Source organism: Capricornis sumatraensis, chromosome 16 (assembly GCF_032405125.1).
Source record: "Capricornis sumatraensis isolate serow.1 chromosome 16, serow.2, whole genome shotgun sequence".
In the NCBI taxonomy this organism is placed as follows: Eukaryota; Metazoa; Chordata; class Mammalia; order Artiodactyla; family Bovidae; genus Capricornis; species Capricornis sumatraensis.
Window position 1 is genome coordinate 36552984 of NC_091084.1, and position 20762 is coordinate 36573745.

At 44.0% G+C, this 20762-nt stretch overlaps 1 protein-coding gene across 1 annotated transcript in view; it reads left to right on the forward strand.

Moving 5' to 3' along the window:
• The window catches only part of SERGEF (secretion regulating guanine nucleotide exchange factor), a 256404-nt gene that overhangs the window by 154722 nt on the left and 80920 nt on the right, over nucleotides 1–20762 (forward strand). The window contains exon 10 of the mRNA XM_068989148.1: nucleotides 12496–12532. Within this exon, the coding sequence (XP_068845249.1) occupies nucleotides 12496–12532 (37 nt within the window). The remainder of the gene's footprint in view (nucleotides 1–12495; nucleotides 12533–20762) is intronic.

Here is a 20762-nt window from a genome sequence, read left to right on the forward strand (position 1 = left end):
TATGATCTTCCTTGCCTGGGGTCCCACGGTCCAGCAGGCCACTGCTGTCGAGCCAGGCTCTGAGCTCCCCGGGCTGCTGCCAACCCTGCTGAACCACTTGCCTCACGTGGGCTCCCATCGTCCACTCCCCTGGCTAGCCACCTTCCTTCCTTCAGCTTTTGAACTGAATGATTCAGGAAGGAAGACTGTGCTTTTTTGCTTTGTGTGTGTGTGTGTGTGTGTGTGTCAGCCATGTCCGACACTTTGCAACCCCATGGACTATAGCCCAATCAGGTTCCCCTGTCCGTGGGATTTCCCAGGCAAGAATACTGGAGTGAGTTGCCATTTCCTCCTCCAGGGGATCTTCTCAATCCAGGAATTGAACCCGTGTCTCCTGCATTGGCAGGTGGATTCATTACCAGCAAGCCACCTGGGAAGCCTACTTTTTACTTTAATTTTCTCTTTTTCTTGTTTGTTTGTTTTGATTGAAGTATAACTTAAACACAGTAAAATATGCAGATCTTAAGTGTTCAACTCAATGAAACTTTACATTTGTAAATACCTATGTAATTACCCAAATTAGGTACCTCAGCACCTCAGCAAAGCATCCCTCTTGACCTTTCTCAGATACACCTACCCCAAGATTACCACTGCTCTACACTTCCACCATAGATTCGTTTTGCTTATTTATATTTTTTAACTTTTTATTTTGAAATATCAAATTTATAGAAAAGTTGCAAGAATAAAGAACTCTCCAAATCGTTCACCCAGACACAGCATGTTTTAACATTTTACCACATTTGTGTGCATTTATGTGTGTGTGTCTCTCTCTTTTCTAAAAACTTAACATTGATAGAACACTGTTGTCTAATCTACAGAGCATCTTCATATTTCTCCAGTTGTCTCAATGACATCTTTTACGACAATTTTTCACTTTGATGTAGGATCCAATTCAGGATCATATATTGCATTTACCTGTCATGTCTTTTAGCTTCCTTTAATCTGGAATAGCTTTTCTTCTTTTATGACATTGATTTTTTTTTTTTTTAAGAGCACAGGACAGTTGTTTAGTACAATGACCCTCAATTTGGTTCTATCTGATTTCATTAGGCACTTTCAGCAGGAATATTAAGTAAGTGATATTTCTTTAATGTATCACCTGAAGAGGCAACTGATATTGATTTATGCCATTGTCAGTGATGCTAACTTAGTGAGGTGACGTCTGCCTCCTTTACTATAAAGCTACCATTTCTCCTTTCTTCGTAATTAAGAAGTAATCTGTGAAGAGATACTATGTGAGTCAGTGAAGTGAGACTATGTAAATATCCTGTTCCTCTTCATACTTTGGCCCAATAGTTTTAACATCTATTAATGTTTCTTGCCTGAATTCACCATTATATTGCAAAAAATTATTTTCTTGATAAAAAAATAATTATTACTTTTGCATTTATAATTTTCTACACTTTACTATAAGGGCGAGCTTTCCTTGCTCCCTTATTTATTTATTATTCATATGTATAGTATATACTTAGGATTCTTTCTTGTATTTAATGAGCTATAATATATTATCATTATTCATTTTGATACCCCAATTTTCCCTGACTTAGCCAGTGGGGGATCCTTCAAGCTTCTATATCCTTGTGACATATCCCTGTCATTCTTTGATCACTTCTTTTCTTCTTGGCACAAATAGATGTTCCAGGCTCAAACTGTTCTTTCCCAGTCTCAACCCTGGAATCAGCCATTCCTTCAGGGAGCTCTGATTCTTCTTAAACAGTATTAAAAAACCAAAATCGGTACATCAAGTGACCTCACTGCTGTTGGGGTGTCATTGCTTCTAGACAATTGCATATTGGTTTCACTCAACCTCTGTGTGTGTACATGTAGAAACCTGTGAGTTCATACTGATATGTCTAATTCTAACCTTATATCCGCAGAGTTCCTCTTGGCCCTCTCTCATCACATATTTGTGTTTTCTTTATCTACTGTGAAAACTGTAGCTCCCAAGAACCCTCATATATTTCATGTGCACAGTCCTAAAATATATACAAAATACTTTCAGAACTAATACATGCATACTGCTATGGGAAAAAAATGAATCCACCAAGTAGAGTAAGGGTATTTTTAACAGTTCTTTTTGTTTTTAAACAGAATTTATTTAGCCAAAGTACTGGGCTTAAAAGTTACTAGGACTGGTTCTTTTTCCCCTCTTCAGAACAATTATATTACTTATTTGAAATAAATTTGCCTGTTTTTGAGCTTCATGTAGATAGTGTCTTACAATATTTACTCTTCTGTGTCTGGTGTCTTTTGTTCACTATTATTCTTGAAGATTTATCCATTTTTTGAATAGCGGTAGGGTTTTTATCCCCCCAAAGTTAGAAAGTATTCTGATTATACTATACTTTATTCATTCTATTGATGATGAATATTTGGGTAATTTTATGTTTTTATTTATTATGAATAAAGCAGCTGTGAACATTCTTATACATGTCTTTTGATGGAAGTAAGTAATCGTTTATTTTGGGTACTTGAGTCTCCTGGTGTGTCTGTGTGTATTTACTTTTAGCAGATACTGCCAAACAATTTTTCAGTGCAGTTGAGTTTATATTCCTGCTAGCCACGTAAGAGATTTCCAGTTGTTCCACATCCTCATCAGCATTTGGTATTGGCAGTCTTTATAAATTTCACCCTATCCTGGCTGTTAGGCAGAGGGTTCAGTTTTTTGGAGAAGCATGCTGGCCTGAATCTGTTAATTACCTGTCTCTGAGGTTAGCTGCTCAGCTTACATGGTTGTATCTTGTTTTCATGGGCACAAGTAACTTCCTGGTGTTGCCTTTACTGAAATTCAGATGCATTGTTGTGTTTGGCACTGTTAGTCTGTAAGGATCAGAGATACTCTCAGGTTACTTTAGTATGGGCATAAGTACTGGAAACAGGTGAAGCAAATGCCTTATAAAAGAACAACTGGAAAGTCACTTAAAACACAAGGTAGCTCAAAAATACAGACTTTCTTGCACTGTCAGCAGTAGGATCTAGAAATCTCACATTCCAGTGACTTAGCTACTCTTCTTTAGTTTGCTCCTATTGCTTCTGACTCTTCTGACTGTAGCTCCTCTTTATATTAACCTTTCTTGTGTCTATTTTTTCCAGTTACTGCTCCAGCTACCAACAAGACGACTTATACCGTACAACATTTTTCAGGCAGAATTTTCACATTAAGCCACTGCACAGACTGTGGCCAATCTCTGCGTTAACCTTCTCTGTACAGGTATCCATCAATAGCCCATTCACACCAATTATACCACAGTGCACGTAGTATCAACATAACAACTTAGGAGAAAGGAATTTTCTTTGAGTGCACTATGGGAAAAGCAAGCATTCTGAGTGGCTGGCTGGCTGGTTTAATTGTGTATATTATATTCTAATTAACTAGACATTTCTCAAGTCCTCTCCTTATCTGGCAGTAAGTAATTGTTGAAAAAAGGAAATGAACTGTTCATAGTGAACATATGCCAGTTCCAAGTGCTTATAGTTTCCTTTGATATGTTCTCCAAATTATATATTTTATATGTTTTGGAGAGATGTCTACAGAACACGGTCAAATTCAAAGTGAATTCTATTCTGTAGAAGTTGGGATAGGGTGTGAAAGGGTTTTAGGATGTATGAGATTCACTTGTTTGTTACCATCCCATCCTAAAGTTGAGGGAACTGAAATCCAGAGAGATGAAGAGATTTGCCCAAGGTCCTACGACAAGGAGGTGGCAAGGCAAGGACTCAAAATCTAGATCTTCTGGTTCCAAGCTCTTCCCACTACCCTACACTGCCTGGGGAGATATGCCCTACCCCGACACCCAAATTATTAACAGTAGAAAGGAGGTTTGACAAAAGCCAACTTTAGCCAAGGCAAGTGGTAGGATTTGAGAGAAGACAGATCTTTTAAGGGCTGAGATGATCTGGGAGACTTCCTCCAGGCAGTGAGCTTTGAACTGGGCCTTGTAAAGCTGGTAGGTTCAGAACGGTATGGAGAAGGGAGAATGGTGCAAATAATGGTGCAAAAGAGGGAAAACCCAGAGATTTCCCAGGGACAGAGAAGAGACTTGTGTTGCCGGGTTAATGTAGGGAAGGAGTGAGAGATCAAGTGTGGCAGGAAGTTGGAGGCTTTGAGACTATGACAACTTAAAAAATTTCTTTTTAAATCAGATCATGACAGGATGGCGAGAAGAAAGCTTGAGAGGCAGCTCTCAAAAGCTTCCAAGTTGGAGTGGAAAGGACTGAACTAAGATGGTAGCAGCTAAAAAAACCAAGACCCAGAGAAGGCAGAATTAACAGGCTCTTGAGACAGAGTAGGAGAGAGACAAAGGAGTCAGAGAGCTGTTAGTCTCTTGAGAGTTTGAGCCTTAATGCCGGGGGCAGTCTGGAACCAGAAGAAGAGGGGCAGGATGTGTAGCGGGTAAAGCTCACAGGCTTTGGATCAAGGCTCACCTAGTAAATAGCCCAGTGTGACTTATTTAACTTCTCTAAGTGTGTTTGCTGACCTGTTAGAAGATTGATTCCCCACTTCTAAGAGTAGCTGGGAGGATGCAGGTTTGCGAGTAAAGTGAAATTCCATAATATCACACATTTGGCATCCAGGCACTTAACAAATTTTAGCTCTCTTCCTCCCCACCCCAACCTCTCCATCTGAGAAGGAAGTAGGACCTAGTTTAAGGTTCATTGTCTTAGGTATCAGTCAGTCAGTTCAGCCTTTCAGTCGTGTCCAACTCTGCGATCCCATGGACTGCAGCACCCCAGGCTTCCCTGTCCATCACCAACTCTCAGAGCTTGCTCAAACTCATGTCCATCAAGACAGTGGTGCCATCCAACCATCTCATCCTTTGTCGTCCCCTTCTCCTCCTGCCTTCAATATTTCCCAGCACCAGGGTCTTGTCCAATGAGTCAGTTCTTTGCATTAGGTGGCCTATTCTTAGGTATAGATTGTGCAAAAGGAGGGAGAATGGATACATGTATATATGTATGGCTGAGTCCCTTGGCTGTTCACCTGAAACTATCACAACATTGTTGGTCGGCTGTATCCTGATACAAAACAAAAAGTTTAAAAGAAAGAACAATAGTAAATCTATTTAAAAAACAAAAGAAAGAAAAATAGGCTTTGCAGGGTGGATGCGTTCTTCCTTCCCTGGATTTTGAGGTGGACGACAAGCTGAAACCCCTGGCCCCAGAGGTCTCATTTTTTTTTGGCCTCCTTTGACATCTAGGCTTCAGTCAAAAGTTGACGCCCCCACAAAGGGAGTCAGAGGTGTCTTCGTAAGGGTAGGTGCTTCCAGAAACAAGCAACCGCGCTGCCGCTCTGCTGTCACCAAGGACCACCTTTGAAGCTTTTTCGGAGTCTAGTGGTAAAACGCCTTTGACTGACAGGACTGCAGTTTGCTGTAAAACATGCCCAGCCTCCCAGCCTGCTTTTCTAACAGGTTGGGAAATTCTGGTTTGTCTCCCTTGAGTTCTATGCAGGTGGCAGCGGGGTTAGGGCAGAATTTAGCAAAGGCTGCGCTGAGGCTCCCTTCCCTGTTAACCCGTTAATCCCAGTCGGCGCGAGGCTGCCGTTCAGGAGCTGCTTGCCAGTCTGTTCTTTCTCCGGATCGGGGGGCGCTGGCCAAGGATCTGCGGTGAAATGGGGGAGCCGAGGCTGTATCGCCAAAGCTCTCTTTCCGCAGAGTACCCTACGGAGTGGACGCCCCGCCCGCCCGCCGTCACGTGCGTCCACACGTGCGCCTTGTTGCCATGGCATCGGCCGGCGCCCAGGCCCATTGGCGTGAGGCAGAACCAATCAGTAGGCCTGTCACGCTGCTACGCACCAGGGTGGTCCCTGAGCTGCCACCTCGCCGTTGGGAGGTCCCCGCGCTGAGGATGGTCCCTGGATAGTGACGGGCACCAGCCTCGGCATTGGTCTGGCCTCTGCCTGGTTTCTCTCATTGGAATCTCAGTGCTTCTTTCCCTGCGTCCTGGTTGCTCCCCGCTCTACTCTGATTTCCCTGATCAAGTGTGCGGAGTGGAACAACCTGGTGGCCTTCCCCACGAGGTGATAGCTTCCACAAATCTTTGTTGCCATTTTACAGCCATGTCCCCTGAGAATAAGCCCTGGACCAGCCCTTGATCGAGGAAAATCTAGATCTACCAGAGGTAGATACTGGTAACCCGAGGCAGATGGTTGAGCCTTGTAAACCTGGGGCTTTCCCAGCATAAGATTCCTTGATAATTGACACAGGGTTGCTAGATGTGAGAACATGCTATGTGGCACTAGGAAGGGTTTGGACAGTTAACAGGACAGAAAGGTTGAAGGAGAATGAGCACAGAATCCAGCACCTCCACCAGCTGTAAGACTGATCAGTTACCTCACCTCTCTGAACCCCAGTTGTCTCATTTGTAAAGCGGTTGTAACAAAAGAATCTTAGATTTGGTTTCGGTTTAAATGAAATAATATAGGCAAAGCAGTTAGCCAGGTTCTTGACCATTAGCACTCAATAAGGGCCAGTCAGCAGCTTTTAGAAATGGTACAAGTGTGATGGTGGAAACTAAAGCACTCATACTCAACGTTTGGCAAATATTTTCATAGTCATCTAATTTCTACTTATGCTTTTAGTTATTCCTTTACTTGGCCCATTAATGTTTCAGCATCTACTGGTAGTGTCCACTACCAGTCAGTTCTTGCCCCAGCCTATCGCTGCCCAACTGTATTTAGTGGGATCCTGCCCAGGGGGAGTTGTGACCTCCTTCATGAGAACTGATAGAGTCCAGCTCCACAGGAGGGATCCTAGGAGATCTTGTCCCCATGGCAGTTGAGGCTTTGGAAATTGTTTTCTGCAGCTCTGCCTCCTCAGGCTGAGTTGCCTGAGCAGAGCAGACCCCTCTAGTGTTTGGACCGACTGACAGGACAACTTTCCAATAACTCCTCTGTCCCCCACTCCTCACTGCTGGGGGGATGTGCCCCCTGAATCCTGAAGGCCCGAACCAGCAAGCTGAAACCCACTCTGGAACAGTCCTGTGCTCTTGACACCCTCCCTCATCTCTCCTGTCTATTCTTCTAATACCTTTCCCTTCCTGCCTTCATGGTGCATTGCAGTGCCTTTCTGCATTTGGACTGGCATCTCCACACCATCTCCACACCACTACTCACACTGTTTTGGGATCATCTCACATCTCTGGGCCCATCTTTGTCTGGGTCCCTTCATGCCTTGTGCTTGGGCTATGTGGCAGACATATTACTGGGCAGGCACCCTGCTGGATCTGTGAGAGACAGAGGTGCTTAACACATGTGCAGTTCAAAAGTAAACATCATGCGGTAAGGGCCATGGTGCATGGTGCTGTGGCAGTAGCCAGGCTGGAGCAGCTGGCTCGACTTTGAGAAGTCCGAGAAGGCTTTACCACGAGGTAATGTGGCACTAGTGGTAAGGAACCCGCCTGCCAATGCAGAAGACATAAGAGACACAGGTTCAACCCCTGGATTGGGAAGATCCCCTGGAGAAGGAAATGGCAACCCACTCCAGTATTCTTGTCTGGGAAATCCCATGGAAAAGGAGCCTGGCAGACTACAGTCCATGGGGTTGCAAAGAGTCGGACAGGACTGAGCATACAGGCACAATGCAAACAATCATAAAGGATTTTGCTAGATGGAGAGTAGGAGAAAGGGAAGTCAAGTCAAGGAGAACAGCATGTGTTAAAGTCTGAAATCATGTGATATTCTTACAGAAAATGTAGCTAGTGTGAATGGGAAAAGGAATATGTGACTTGGGGTTGAGAGTTCATGAGTAGCAAGGGGGAAAAGGGAGGCCAGAGAGGTAAACAGGGGCCTACTTGTAAGGACCTTGTAAGCCATACCATGTGCCTTAGACTTTGCCCTTCCAATGCTGAAATCCTGTGGAGGGTTTTCTATAGGGGCGTGACGTGTGCAGGGTTATATGTAAGGAAGGTGACACTCATGGATGTCAGGGGATGGACTGTGTCATTTGTCCTCTAGCAGTTCTGTCAGGCAGATGGGAGGATACTCTTTTCTATCTTGTACTCCTGAGAACGCTGAGGCTCCAGGACTAAATACCTTGCCGAAGGTCTGAGAGCCAAAAAGCGGAGGGCTTAGCATTCACCTGGTTCTGACCCTGACTCTCTTTCTCCTGGGCACACTGCCATTGTTAACAGAGTCTTCTAGAAAGCTGGGCAGTGGGTAGATGCTGACAGAGGCAATGTGAAGCAAATGGCCATTGACACAATCTTGTTGAAGGAGTGCAGCACTGGGATTTTGTGGCCTGTGGCGTTCAGTCCCCTGACCTCTGTGCCAACGCGCAGACAGCAAGAAACAGCAGGGAACTTTGAGCTTCAAGCACTATATTGCCTTGACAAAATCCATTCATCACTGTCTCGCTCATTAATTCACAGCAGCATCTGCTGCCTGATGCTGGCGTTTGTCAGTGACTTGTTTCTGGAACCCCTGGTCTTCACAGCTGGTCAGCTCTGCAGCCTGCAGCCCCAGGGTGAGCCCTGGCAGTCAGAGGCTGGCCCTTTCTGCCTGCATTTATAAAATGAAATAACTTCATTAAAAAAAAAATAAAGGTAGTGTAACCTGGCAGTATAGAACATGAGCTTGGAGATAGACAAACCTGGCTTTTAGTTTTATGGCTGCCACTTGGCAAGCTAGGAAGTTATGAATATATATGAACCTCAGTTCTCTTCTCTCTGAAATGAGCAAAGTCAAACCTATCTAAAAGATTACTGTTATGAGTAAGGTGAGATAGTGTTTATAAAGTGTCTTGGCATGACACCTGGCACACATGAGTCCTCAGTGTATGGTGGCTTTAATTTCGAACATTTAAAGAATGTTTGAAAAGTAGAGAATTAAAAGAAAAAAAATCTTATAATCTTACCACCATGATACAACTACCTTTATAATTTAGTGAATTATTTCCTTCAAATTTTTATCCCTACTACTTCAGAACATATCAGATTTTATAGAATATTTATTTTATAGTCAAGAGCCTTTTTTTTTTTTTTACTCCTCTGTGGTGGGAACTGCATTATATTTATTTTTCTTATTTTTACTAGATAATTTTTCTGATTATTAAAATTGTGTATAAAATTTAAAGAGCATAGAAAAAAGCAAAGGGAAAACCATACTCATCAGTTCAGTTCAGTTCAGCTGCTCAGTTGTGTCCGATTCTCTGTGACTCTTTGCGACCCCATGAACCGCAGCACGCCAGGCCTCCCTGTCCATCACTAACTCCTGGGGTCCACCCAAACCCACATCCATTGTGTTGGTGGTGCCATCCAACCATCTCATCCTCTGTCGTCCTCTTCTGCTCCTGCCCTCAATCTTTCCCAGCATCAGGGTTTTTTCAAATGACTCAGCTCTCTGCATCAGGTGGCCAAAGTATTGGAGTTTCAGCTTCAACATCAGTCCCTCCAGTGAACACCCAGGACTGATCTCCTTTAGGATTGACTGGTTGGATCTCCTTGCAGTCCAAGGGACTCCCAAGAGTCTTCTCCAACACCACAGTTCAAAAGCATCAATTCTTCGGTGTTCAGCTTTCTTTATAGTCCAACTCTTAGATCCATACATGACCACTGGAAAAACCATAGCCTTGATGAGATGGACCTTTGTTGACAAAGTAATGTCTCTGCTTTTTAATATGCTGAATAGGTTGGTCATAGCTTTCCTTCCAAGGATCAAACATCTTTTAATTTCATGGCTGCAGTCACCATCTGCAGTGATTTTGGAGCCCCCCCAAAATAAAGTCAGCCGCTGTTTCCACTGTTTCCCCATCTATTTGCCATGAAGTGATGGGACTGGATACCATGATCTTAGTTTTCTGAATGTTGAGCTTTAAGCCAACTTTTTCACTCTTCTCTTTCACTTTCAAAGAGGCTCTTTAGTTCTTCACTTTCTGCCAGAAGGGTGGTGTCATCTGCATATCTGAGGCTATTGATATTTTTCCCGGCAATCTTGATTCCATCTTGTGTTTCATCCAGCCTAGTGTTTCTCATGATGTACTCTGCATAGAAGTTAAATAAGCAGGGTGACAACATATAGCCTTGACGTACTCCTTCCCCAATTTGGAACCAGTCTGTTGTTCCATGTCCAGTTCTAACTGTTGTTTCCTGACCTGCATACAGATTTCTCAAGAAGGTCAGGTGGTCTGGTATTCCCATATCTTTCAGAATTTTCCACAATTTATTGTGATCCACACAGTCAAAGGCTTTGGCATAGTCATACTCATAATGCCCCCCTTATCTTTATTTTTATCCTTACCCTTACCTTATCCTTACCCTTATCCTTAGCCCAGAGGCTATCACTATTAAATTTTTGGAATAACTCCTTCCAGTCTTTTATTCATGTTTTATTATAGAGTTGAGATCATATTACATATATAATTTTTATGTAGTTTTTCAGTTCATAGGATATCACACGTATTTTCCTTTATTGTAAGCATCATTTCCCAAGGCTGCATAATAATTTCCAAGTCATCAGATGGCTCTACTGTAACTTACATAGAGTTCTCCTATTGTTAGACATCTAAGTTTGTTCCTAATTCTTCCATCTAAGTAGCTTCCTATGACAAAACCAAGGGAACCAGCCTCAGTATAACCAGGAAGCAATGATGAACTTGTGCTGTGTGTATGGCCTGGGTGAGGCTTAGGGGGACCCCTCAGATAAATCAGATACAGAGCCTGCCTCAAAGGAGCTCAGAGACTGGTCACCCTGGAAATATTTAATATCCAGGTACTTCTTTGCCAGACAGTGTCAGGGACTCCAACTAAACGTGGGTAGCCCTCTTCCCTGCGGAAACTAAGATCCTAGACCCATAGATTTTACAAAGGAAAAAGCCTGAGAAGCCTGGCTGCCCCTTCTCACTTGAAGTGAAGTGAAAGTCGCTCAGTCATGACCAGCTCTTTGCGACTCCATGGTCTTGGTCCATGGACTTCTCCAGGCTAGAATACTGGAGTGGTAGCCTTTCCCTTCTTCGGGGGATCTTCCCAACCCAGGGATCGAACCCAGGTCTCCTGCATTGCAGGCAGATTCTTTATCAGCTGAGCCACCAGGCCTGCCATACTCAAATGTCTTTTGAGCCTGTTACCTTGACTGTCAGGGGCCTGTGCTAATTACCCTTGAATATCACTGCCAAGTGGTTTTTCACTAGCAAAAAGTAAGAAGTTACGACACCAGGACACTGTGAGAATGAGGGACTCAGAGAGGCTCTAGTCTTAATTTAGGCACACACACACTTCCACTGGCACCTGATGCAAGTTATATTTCCTCCTCCTAAGCCCATTTTCTCCACGTCGTGTGAAAGATCAGACTCCGTGATCTCCAGGGCTCTTCCGGTTGACATTCCATAAGTACCTGAAGCCCTTTTTCTTGCCAGGAGCTAAAGTAAGCATCACAGTAAAGGTTGCAGGATCTTCTCCAGAGCTTAGAGTTGCTTTTAATTAGTACCTGGGGCACAATTTATGCTCTTATTTTCCCAGTCACTTCCTTCTGGTAGCATTTGGGACATGCGGAGACTGAGAGGCAAGAAATAGCTCTCACTGGGTGCAGCACTGGATTCAGAACCCCAAATGATTGTCTCTTAGGTATTTCTTCTTTAGGTACTTTGTTCTGTCATTCATTTTCTCCGAGCCCCAGACCTTGTACATTCCATCTGTGAGTAGTGCAGAGGGGAATGAGGCAGAGCGCTGTCTTCAAGATACACACAGTCTAGTGAGGAAATGGGAAAAAATGTAAAAGACGACAGGATGATTGCTGCAGTGGGGATATGTATAAATTGCCTAATGGAAGGAGTGCTTCAGTCAGCTAGAAGCAGTAGCAAGGGAGTGTCTGAATGCTTTGGAATTTTAAAGGATGAAAAGAAGTTTTCGAGGTAGGCAGTTCAGGGGAGGCCATGCAGAGCAGAGGAGCAGCATGTGTAAAGGCCCGGAGGTGTGAGAGGACATGTGTTCAGAGAACTGCAGGTGGTTTGTGTGGCTAGAAGGTAGAAGGGAGAGTGAGCAGATGGGCAGAAGTCAAGCGTTTTCCCTTGGGCAAGTCTGTTTCCACTGAATTCTTTGCTCATTTTATCATTCCAGGCCAGAGTGATGGACCTTTTAGCTCAGTTTTCCAAAACTGTCATTTGTATTGCCTTATATTTTCATTTTTTTTACAGTAACACATGCTCATTCTAGAAAATTTAAAAAATTAAAAAAAGTATAAAGAATAAAGGATTAAAAAAATCACTTATGGTCTCTGCCTACAAGCAAATACATTAACATTGTGGTATTTTTCCATTCAATTTTTTTTTATTTTTTCACTTTTTATGGAGTTGTGAGTGTATTGTAATTATAGCCTTTTGTTCATTGTGCCCCTTTCTACTTCCTAAAATTGCTCAAAAACTGGATGTTAATATCCTTAAAAATAACTCTGATCATAAAATATAATGGCTTAAATAAATTTTCTATTTATATCTATAATATAACTTATTTTATTTCTTTTAACAGATCTCCTGTGGCTCAGAGCATAATCTGGCGGTGATCCGTAAGTAATTTGTGTCCTGATAACTGCGTTTATTCTGAAACTCATGGGCAGAACTGGAGGACTCTTGGTTAAGCAAAGGGCAAAGTGCGTGTGTGTGTGTGTGTGTATGTTGGGGGGAGATTCTGGGAAATGGAAGTGTTTAGTTGACCAAGGCTTTGCTAGAGGCCCTTTCTCTAAAATTTCTATTCATATTATTGAGCATTTAAAAAGGTACCTGAGCTAGCCTCCCTGCTTCAGGAAGAGGCATTTTGGGGGAAATTAAAGATCTTACAGGTTGAGGGCATCATGTGCAGAGAGCCGAACATAGGAGGGGAAGAGGACTGGGCTGCTCCTGGCTCTTGAGTCAGTCCTTTGTGCCGAGTTCTTCCCTCTTGCTTGGCTCTTTCTTTGGAGACGGGTTGGTGGTTGGAGGGGAGGGGGCTTGGCCCACCGCTTTCCTGCCTTGTGTTTCATGGCACTCAGGAACTCCCAAGCCTCTGATTAATCGATGTTTCCTCTTATTGACTGTTGATAACCAAGGTTCAGTGGTTTTTATAATCAGGCCTGTGAGTAATTCCTTCAAAAAGGTTTCTCGTTACTTCCGCAGGTAGACTCAGTCGGTAGGTTAAAGAGACAGTGTAGAGTCTGGCTATCTGAGTTCAATGCAGGCTTCTACTTATTAGTTGTGTGACCCCAGACAAGGTGCTTAGCTCTCCATGCCTCATCTTTCTCATTTTTAAAATGAGAAGGGCAGTAGCATCTTGGGGTTATTGGGGCTGTTGTGAGGGTTAAAGGAGTCGATATGTGTATAGCACTTAGAAGAGCACTTAGCTCCTAGTAGGGGTTTTAGAAGTGTTAGTTGATATTATCTAATATCATTCGTTCAAATAATTGCCCCCATCTTTAGGTCCCCCATCTGTGGAATGGAGCAGTTAAAACAGAAAACCAAGTTCCCTTCAGCCCCAGTATTTTATTTTTAAGGGTATCTTTTAACTGGAGTATAATTACTTTACAGTGCTGTTAGTTTCTGCTATACAGCAGTATCAATCGGCTATAAATATATATATATATATCCCTTCTCTCTTGAGCCTCCCTCCCACCCTCTCCATCTCACCCTTTTAGGTCATCACAGCCCGATATCTTAGGGCTCTATTACAACCCCACTGCTGTCTGCTTTGAGTAGGTGATGTCTGTTCTGTGAACATCCCTCTCCCAGCCTCTGAATCTCAGCCTCTGAAGGGCAAGGCCCCTGCATTTTCCTTTTGTTTCCTGCTTATTTGCAGCACCCAGAGCAGTGCCTGGCACTCAGCAGAAACTCAAGCACTGTTTTCTGGATTAAGCTAGACTGGCTGGCTCAGCTGCCTGGGGTGGCAGTTTGAAGCACTGCTATGCAGGCCCAAATGTGATGTGCAAGAAGGCAGAACCAAGGACAGCAGAGGAGGTAGGCTGCCAGCCAGCAGAGGGGGTGGGGGGAGGAAAGGGGCTGGAGTCAGAGAGGGAGTGAGAAAATGTAACAGGAAACCTGTGTGCTTTGCAACACCAGATACTTTATACTGGAATTGCTCCAGCCTGGGTGTAATTAAGACAAGCTAATCAAAGAATCAGAGGCAGTGCCTCGGATGTTGCGGCTGCTGCTGTCACTGGACTGGAAGAGAGGTTGGCTTCTTCTGGGACCAGCACAAACAATAAGATTGCAGGGAATCTAAATACGAGAAAGAACAAAATACTGCTGACGGAGGGGGCCGGAGTCAGCGGGGTGGCAGGCAGAGCCGACAGGCAGCCTAGGGCTGTAGACAGAGCGCAGACAGCCCTGGTTTAAACTGGCTCCATCTCTGTGTGAGCATCCATCTTTTCCTCATCTGTGTAATGGGGATAATTCCACCTTGCAGGATTGTTGTTGTGAGGATTAGAGAAGATAATATATCTGAAGTACCTGGTATTATATAGGAGATGTGTAAGAAATAAAGTAACTATTCCATTTCTTTTTCAGTTCTCTTGGTCAGGGTAGGAAGAGGGGAAAGTCACTTGTTAGTGTAACTGTTCTAGTGAAGTAATTCTTGGTTGGGAGAGAGAAATGATGACATTCTGGAAAGGTGTGTCCAGCGTTCCTACATAAGTGAGGAAAACAGCAGACCCAGTGGGAGAGCAGGGCCTGGCATACTGGTGAACTCCTTGAGGGCAAACCTCTTATTTTCCATTTAGTTCCCATAGCCTGGGGCTTGGCTCAGTCTGCTGAATGAATGGTTCCAGAGTCAGGAAAGGTGGGCCCAGTCCCAGGACTCTGGACACGTATACCTGCCTGAGTGTGAGCTGGGATCAGAGGCTGAGCGCCCCTGGGGGCATGGCACTCTCAGTGGGTGCCCGGCAGGGTGCAAGCTGTGCAGCAGGAAGTGACAAGAAGCCCCTGTGAGCCCTGGCAGGAGGCCAGCAAGAGGGAGACAAGCTGGAGAAGCAGAGTTCCTACCAGCTGGATGCCTGGCTCTCACGGCCGGCTCCCCTCGCCACCCTCCTGCCCCTGCTGCCTTCAAGTGGACTTCCCTGCCTTCAGTCTCAGCCCCGAGATCCAGGCCCTCCATGCCTGGTGCTGGGTCACACAGGCGATGGGTGCAAAACAGTTACCGAATAGACTGGAGCAGAATGTAGAGAAGTCACACTTCGCTGGTTGGGGGGAGAAGAAACACATCAAACCAGAAGGGAGGGGGAAGGGAGATGGTTGAAACAATGTAACTTGGGCCCTACTCTGTCTTAAAATGCACAGGACTCCACAAAGCCTATTTGTTGTACCCACTTCATGGAGAAGAAAACTGAGACTCAGAGGTGAAACAAGGTGCTCAGGGTTAAGTAGCAGTAGATGACAGCACTCTGTGCCTGACTTTTCCAAGAATGCTTCTTCGACTCTCTCACCTCCTCAGGGCCAAGGAGGGTGGGGAGTGACTAAGAGCACAGATGCTGGGATCCTATCTCCCGGATCCAAATCCTGGTACCTCTGCTTATGAGCTGTGTAGCCTTGAATATGGATGACTTAGCCTCTCTGTGTCTTAAAAAAAAAAAATTATTTTAATTGAAAGATAATTACTTTACAATATTGTGCTGGTTTTTGCCATACATCGTTGTGAATCGGCCATAGGTACAGTGTGTCCCCTCCAGCCTGAACCCCCCTCCCACCTCCCTCCCCGCCCTATCCCTCCAGGTTGTCACAGTGCACTGACTTTGGGTGCCCTGTGTCACATGTCAAACTCATCCTGGTTGTCTCTTTTACATATTGTAATGTGTATGTTTCAGTGCTATCCTCTCAAACCATCCCACCCTCCCCTTCTCCCTCTGAGTCTAAAAATCTGTTCTTTATGTCTTGGTCTCCTTTGCTGTCCTGCATGTAGGATTGTTGGTACCATCTTTCTAGATCCCATATATGTGTGTTAATATATGGTATTTATCTTCTTCTTTCTGACTTACTTCACTCTGTATAGTAGGCTCTACATTCATCCACGTTTTTAGAACTGACTCAAATGCATTCATTTTTATAGCTGAGTAATATTCCATTGTGTATATGTACCACAGCTTCCTTATCCATTTATCTGCCGGTAGACATCTAGGTTGCTTCCATGTCCTAGCTATCGTAAACAGTGCTGCAGTGAACACTGGGGTACATGTGTGTCTTTCAATTCTGGTTTCCTCAGGCTACTCTCTGTGGCTTGACTGCCTCTCCTGGAAGATCATATTATTGACCTCATAGTGTTGTTATGTAAAGTGCTGACAGTGCCTGACACAAAAATAAAGGCTCAGTAAATGTTAGCTGTTGTTGGTGTTGCTTTTATTATATGTTGAGAATATAATTTAAGGAAGTAATATTAACGTGACTGTAAGAAGGCTAAAGCTCATGGTAGGAATTCCAGAAAGTGGAGAGAGAAGTGTCTCCCTCACCTAGCTTGTCAGGGTCCAGGATCTCGGCAGAGCAGCAGAATGGATTTGTAAGCTGCAGCCTGGGTACACTGATCTGGCGGATCTCGAAACCCCAACAGCCCTGGAAAGAGTGCCAGCCCAGCTTTGCTCAATGTCAGGGTTCTACTGTTCACCGTCCCAGACAGGGACTGGGGCCCTGCGTATTCCAGCCCAAGAGAAGCCCCACAGCAGCCACGTTAGCTTCTTAAAGTGAAAGTGTTAGTTGCTCAGTCGTGTTCAACTCTTTGCGACCCTACGGAACTGTAGCCTGTCAGGCTCCTCTGTCCATGAAATTCTCCAGTCAAGAACACTGGAGTGGGTAGCCATTCCCTTCTCCAGGGGATCTTCCCGACCCAGGGATCAAACCGGAGTCTCCTGCATCTCAGACAGATTCTTTACTGTCTGAGCCACTGGGGAAACCCATCAAGTCAAAACATCAATGATTCAACTTTGCTACTTCATTTGCTTCCGGGTTTCTTTGTTCCTCCTTCTTTTGCAATTTGGTTTGGTTCTTTCCTTAGTTGTCCAGTGAAGTTTCTCTTGACCTGGGCTGTGTTTGCTACAAGGTTGCCCCCATGGCTAGAGAGGATGGCGAGGCAGGGCAGGCTCCCGTATTAGACAAAGGAAGAGCCTCTGGAACTGAGTGTAGGCAAACTCAGTGACAGGAAGGAAAAGTGGAAGCCATTGGCCGTGGCCGGCCTGGCCCCTGTGTGCCTTGTACAATCGTTCTTCCCCACTGAGCCTGATTCCTCATCTGTAAAACCAGCATCACAATACCCAACTCTAAAAGTTATTATTCCAAATGGCACAGGTGTGTCAGGTGCCTGCCCAGTGCCTTTAGCTGCTTGCTTGCTTCCTTCCTTCCTTCCTTTTCACCCAGGATTCCCCTCCACATTCTGACGAAGCTGGCCAGCTCCCCTTCGTGGGCATAGCTGAGGTGAGCAGGGGTGAGATGAGGGCGTGTGGCCGCCACTTGCTCAGAGGATCCCTGGCTGCCAGGGGCAGGTGTCCCAGGCCCAGCTCTGTCTTTGGGGCCCTCACCTCTGTGTCTGGCTGAATTGGCTCCAGCTGTTTCCCTTCCCCCTTGGGAGCGGCTTACTTTGGCTTGAATGGGCAATTTGTTTGCCTTTTCTCCTGATGTGCAGTTGTTCAGCCTCCCCTTCCTGCAGAGAAAAAAGAGCTGACTGCATTTCCTCTCTCCCACTCCATGAAGGCCCTTAGAAGGGATTTCACTGGGGGCCCTTTCCTGGAGCACTCACGCATGCCAGACAGGCATTGGTAAAGGGTTAGATATTTGGCAGCAAAGTGTAGTGCCTCCTCCTCCAAGCAAAAGCAGCTCTTTTACCAAACTGGAGCTATAATCTGTGCAAGGATCTTTTATTTTTTATTATTTTCCTTTCACTGATTATTTCCAACTGTTGAACCTTTGTACTTTTCTAATATGTGTGGCAGAACAGCTGAGTGGCGTGGCCTGAGACCTGTCAAGTGGGGTCGCATAGGAATTGAATCGAGAGAGCTAACTTATTTTGACACTAGCTGTAGATCTGAGAGGCAGTACCTCCAAATCCCAGGGCCTTGTAGAGATCTTCGAGGCAAGGACAGGCTTATATGGTCCTGTGCACAATGGGATGGGCAGAATGGAAATGCTTTACTTATTTTGTCCCATTTAATCCTCAGACCCAATTGGTGCACGGTTGTTAACCCCACTTTCTAGATGAGAGAATCTGAAGCTTAGGTTGAGCTGTTTGCACCACCAGGTCATCAGGTCAGGAGGAATCTGTGCGTCGAGTCTTTAACCCAGGCCTCTAACTCCAGAGTCTGTGGTCTCCTGCCTGCTGCTGCCTTCCTGCAGACCCTGACAGTCTAGCCTGTTTTTAAGGCCACCAGATAAGATTATTTCATCTCTTCATTTCAATATTTAGTTCCCCTTCATGTTGGCAAGTTCTGTATATTTAGATTATATGCAGTCTGGTTCAGATTAAGCAGTTCTCTGCATAGTAACTAGGTAAAATTGTGACATTGATAACATTGTGTTGTTATCGCTTTTCCTTCTTTACCTTCTGAGAGTCCCATCCCTTTTAGGATTCTTCTTCTGGTGTCCCTTCTCTTTAAAATTTTCTTTTACTTATTTAATTTGTGAATAATTAATACGTGTACATTATTTAAAACTTAAAAAGCACAAAAAGATTTTAAATGAAAAACTTCCCTCCTGCTTTATCTTCCATCTATCTAGTGCCCCAAAACCCTTCTACTACATGTGAAACTAATGCTATTATTAGTTTCTTCATATCCTTCTAGTTGCTTTTTGCATACATAAGTGAATGCTGAGATTTATTTTTATCTTCTCTTTTACATAAATTGTAGTATACTCTACATGATTTTTACTCTCTGATTTTTTTCTTTCAGTAATTGATCTGGGAGATCTTTTCATATCAGTATAAAAGCCTTTCTAGGGACTTCCCTGGTGGTCCAGTGGTTAAGAATTTGCCTTGCAAAGCAGGAGACTTGGGCACAATCCCTGGTCAGGGAACTAAGATCCCACAGGATATGGGGCAGCTAAGCCCGTGTGCCACAACAGCTGAGCCCACATGCCACAACTAGAGAGTTTGTGCACCACAATGAAGATGCAAAACAGCCAAATTAAATTAATTAATTTTTAAAAAGTCTTTCTAGTTCATTATTACCACTACATAATATTCTAGTATACCTATGTTCAGTTCAGTTCAGTTCAGTTCAGTCGCTCAGTCATGTCCGACCCTTTGCGACCCCATGAAACACAGCACGCCAGGCCTCCCTGTCTATCACCAACTCCTGGAGTCCACCCAAACCCATGTCCATTGAGTCGGTGATGCCATCTGACCATCTCATCCTCTGTGTCCCCTTCTCTTCCTGCCCTCAATCTTTCCCAGCATCAGGGTCTTTTCAAATGAGTCAGCTCTTTGCATCAGGTGGCCAAAGTATTGGAGTTTCAACTTCAACATCAGTCCTTCCAATAACACCCAGGACTGATCTCCTTTAGGATTGACTGGTTGGATCTCCTTGCAGTCCAAGGGACTCTCAAGAATCTTCAACATCACAGTTCAAAAAGTATCAATTTTTTGGTGCTCAGCTTTCTTTATAGTCCAACTCTCACTTCCATACATGACCAACTGGAAAAACCATAGCCTTGTCTGGACAGACCTTTGTTGACAAAATAATGTCTCTGCTTTTTAATATGCTATCTAGGTTGGTCATAACTTTCCTTGCAAGGAGTAAGCATCTTTTAATTTCATAGCTGCAATCACCATCTGCAGTGATTTTGGAGCCCAGAAAAATAAAGTCAGCCACTGACTTCCACTGTTTCCCCATCTATTTGCCATGAAGTGATGGGACCAGATGCATGATCTTAGTACCTATGTACCTATGTACCGTGATTTATTTAACCAGTGCCCTGTTGCTGGAGATTTAGGTGATTTCCTGTCTTTTGCTTATTACAAGTTGTGACATAGTGAATTACCTTGTATATGTGTGTTATTTCATGTTTAGGTGAGTATAGCAGTAGGATAAATTCCTAGAAGTAAAATTATTTTGTTAAAGAGTATTTATTATTTTGCAAGATACTGCAGAAATTGGCTTCTATAGGAACTGTACCATTTTCCACTCCCAACAGTAGTGTATGAGAGTGCCTGCTTCTGCAGCCTCCCTAATAGTGTGTTAGGAAACTTTGGGATTTTTGCCAATTTAATAGGTGAAAAACTGCTCAGGGTGGTTTTGGCTTATCTTACTTTTTCAATTGAAGTACAGTATGTAAATAGTAAAGTGCACAAATCTTAATGGTTCAGATTGATGAGTGTTTACATATGTATCTACTTAAGAAACCACCACCCAGCACAAGATACAAACCATCTCCAGCACCCCAGAAGGCTGCTTCCTGCTTGTTCTCAGTCAGTAACCCAGAGGGAACCACTGTTCTGACTTCTGTTTCCAGAGATCAGTTCTTCCCTGTTCTTAAACTTCATATAAATAGCATCATAAAGCATGAACTCCTGTGTGGCTTCTTTAGTTCAACACACTGTGTCCATTAAAACCATCCACTCTCTGTGTAGCAATTGTTTTTTTCTATTGATGAGTAATATGTCACTTATGAATATCCTACAATTTATTAATCCAAAAACTGCTGAAGAGCGTTTGAATTGTTTCCAGTTTGAAAATTATGAATAAAGCTGCTATGAACGTTCTTCTACATGCTTTTTGGTGAACATACACATTTATTTCTCTTGAGAATGTAACTAAGAGTAGGATTTCTATGTTACTAGGTCATATGTATAGCATT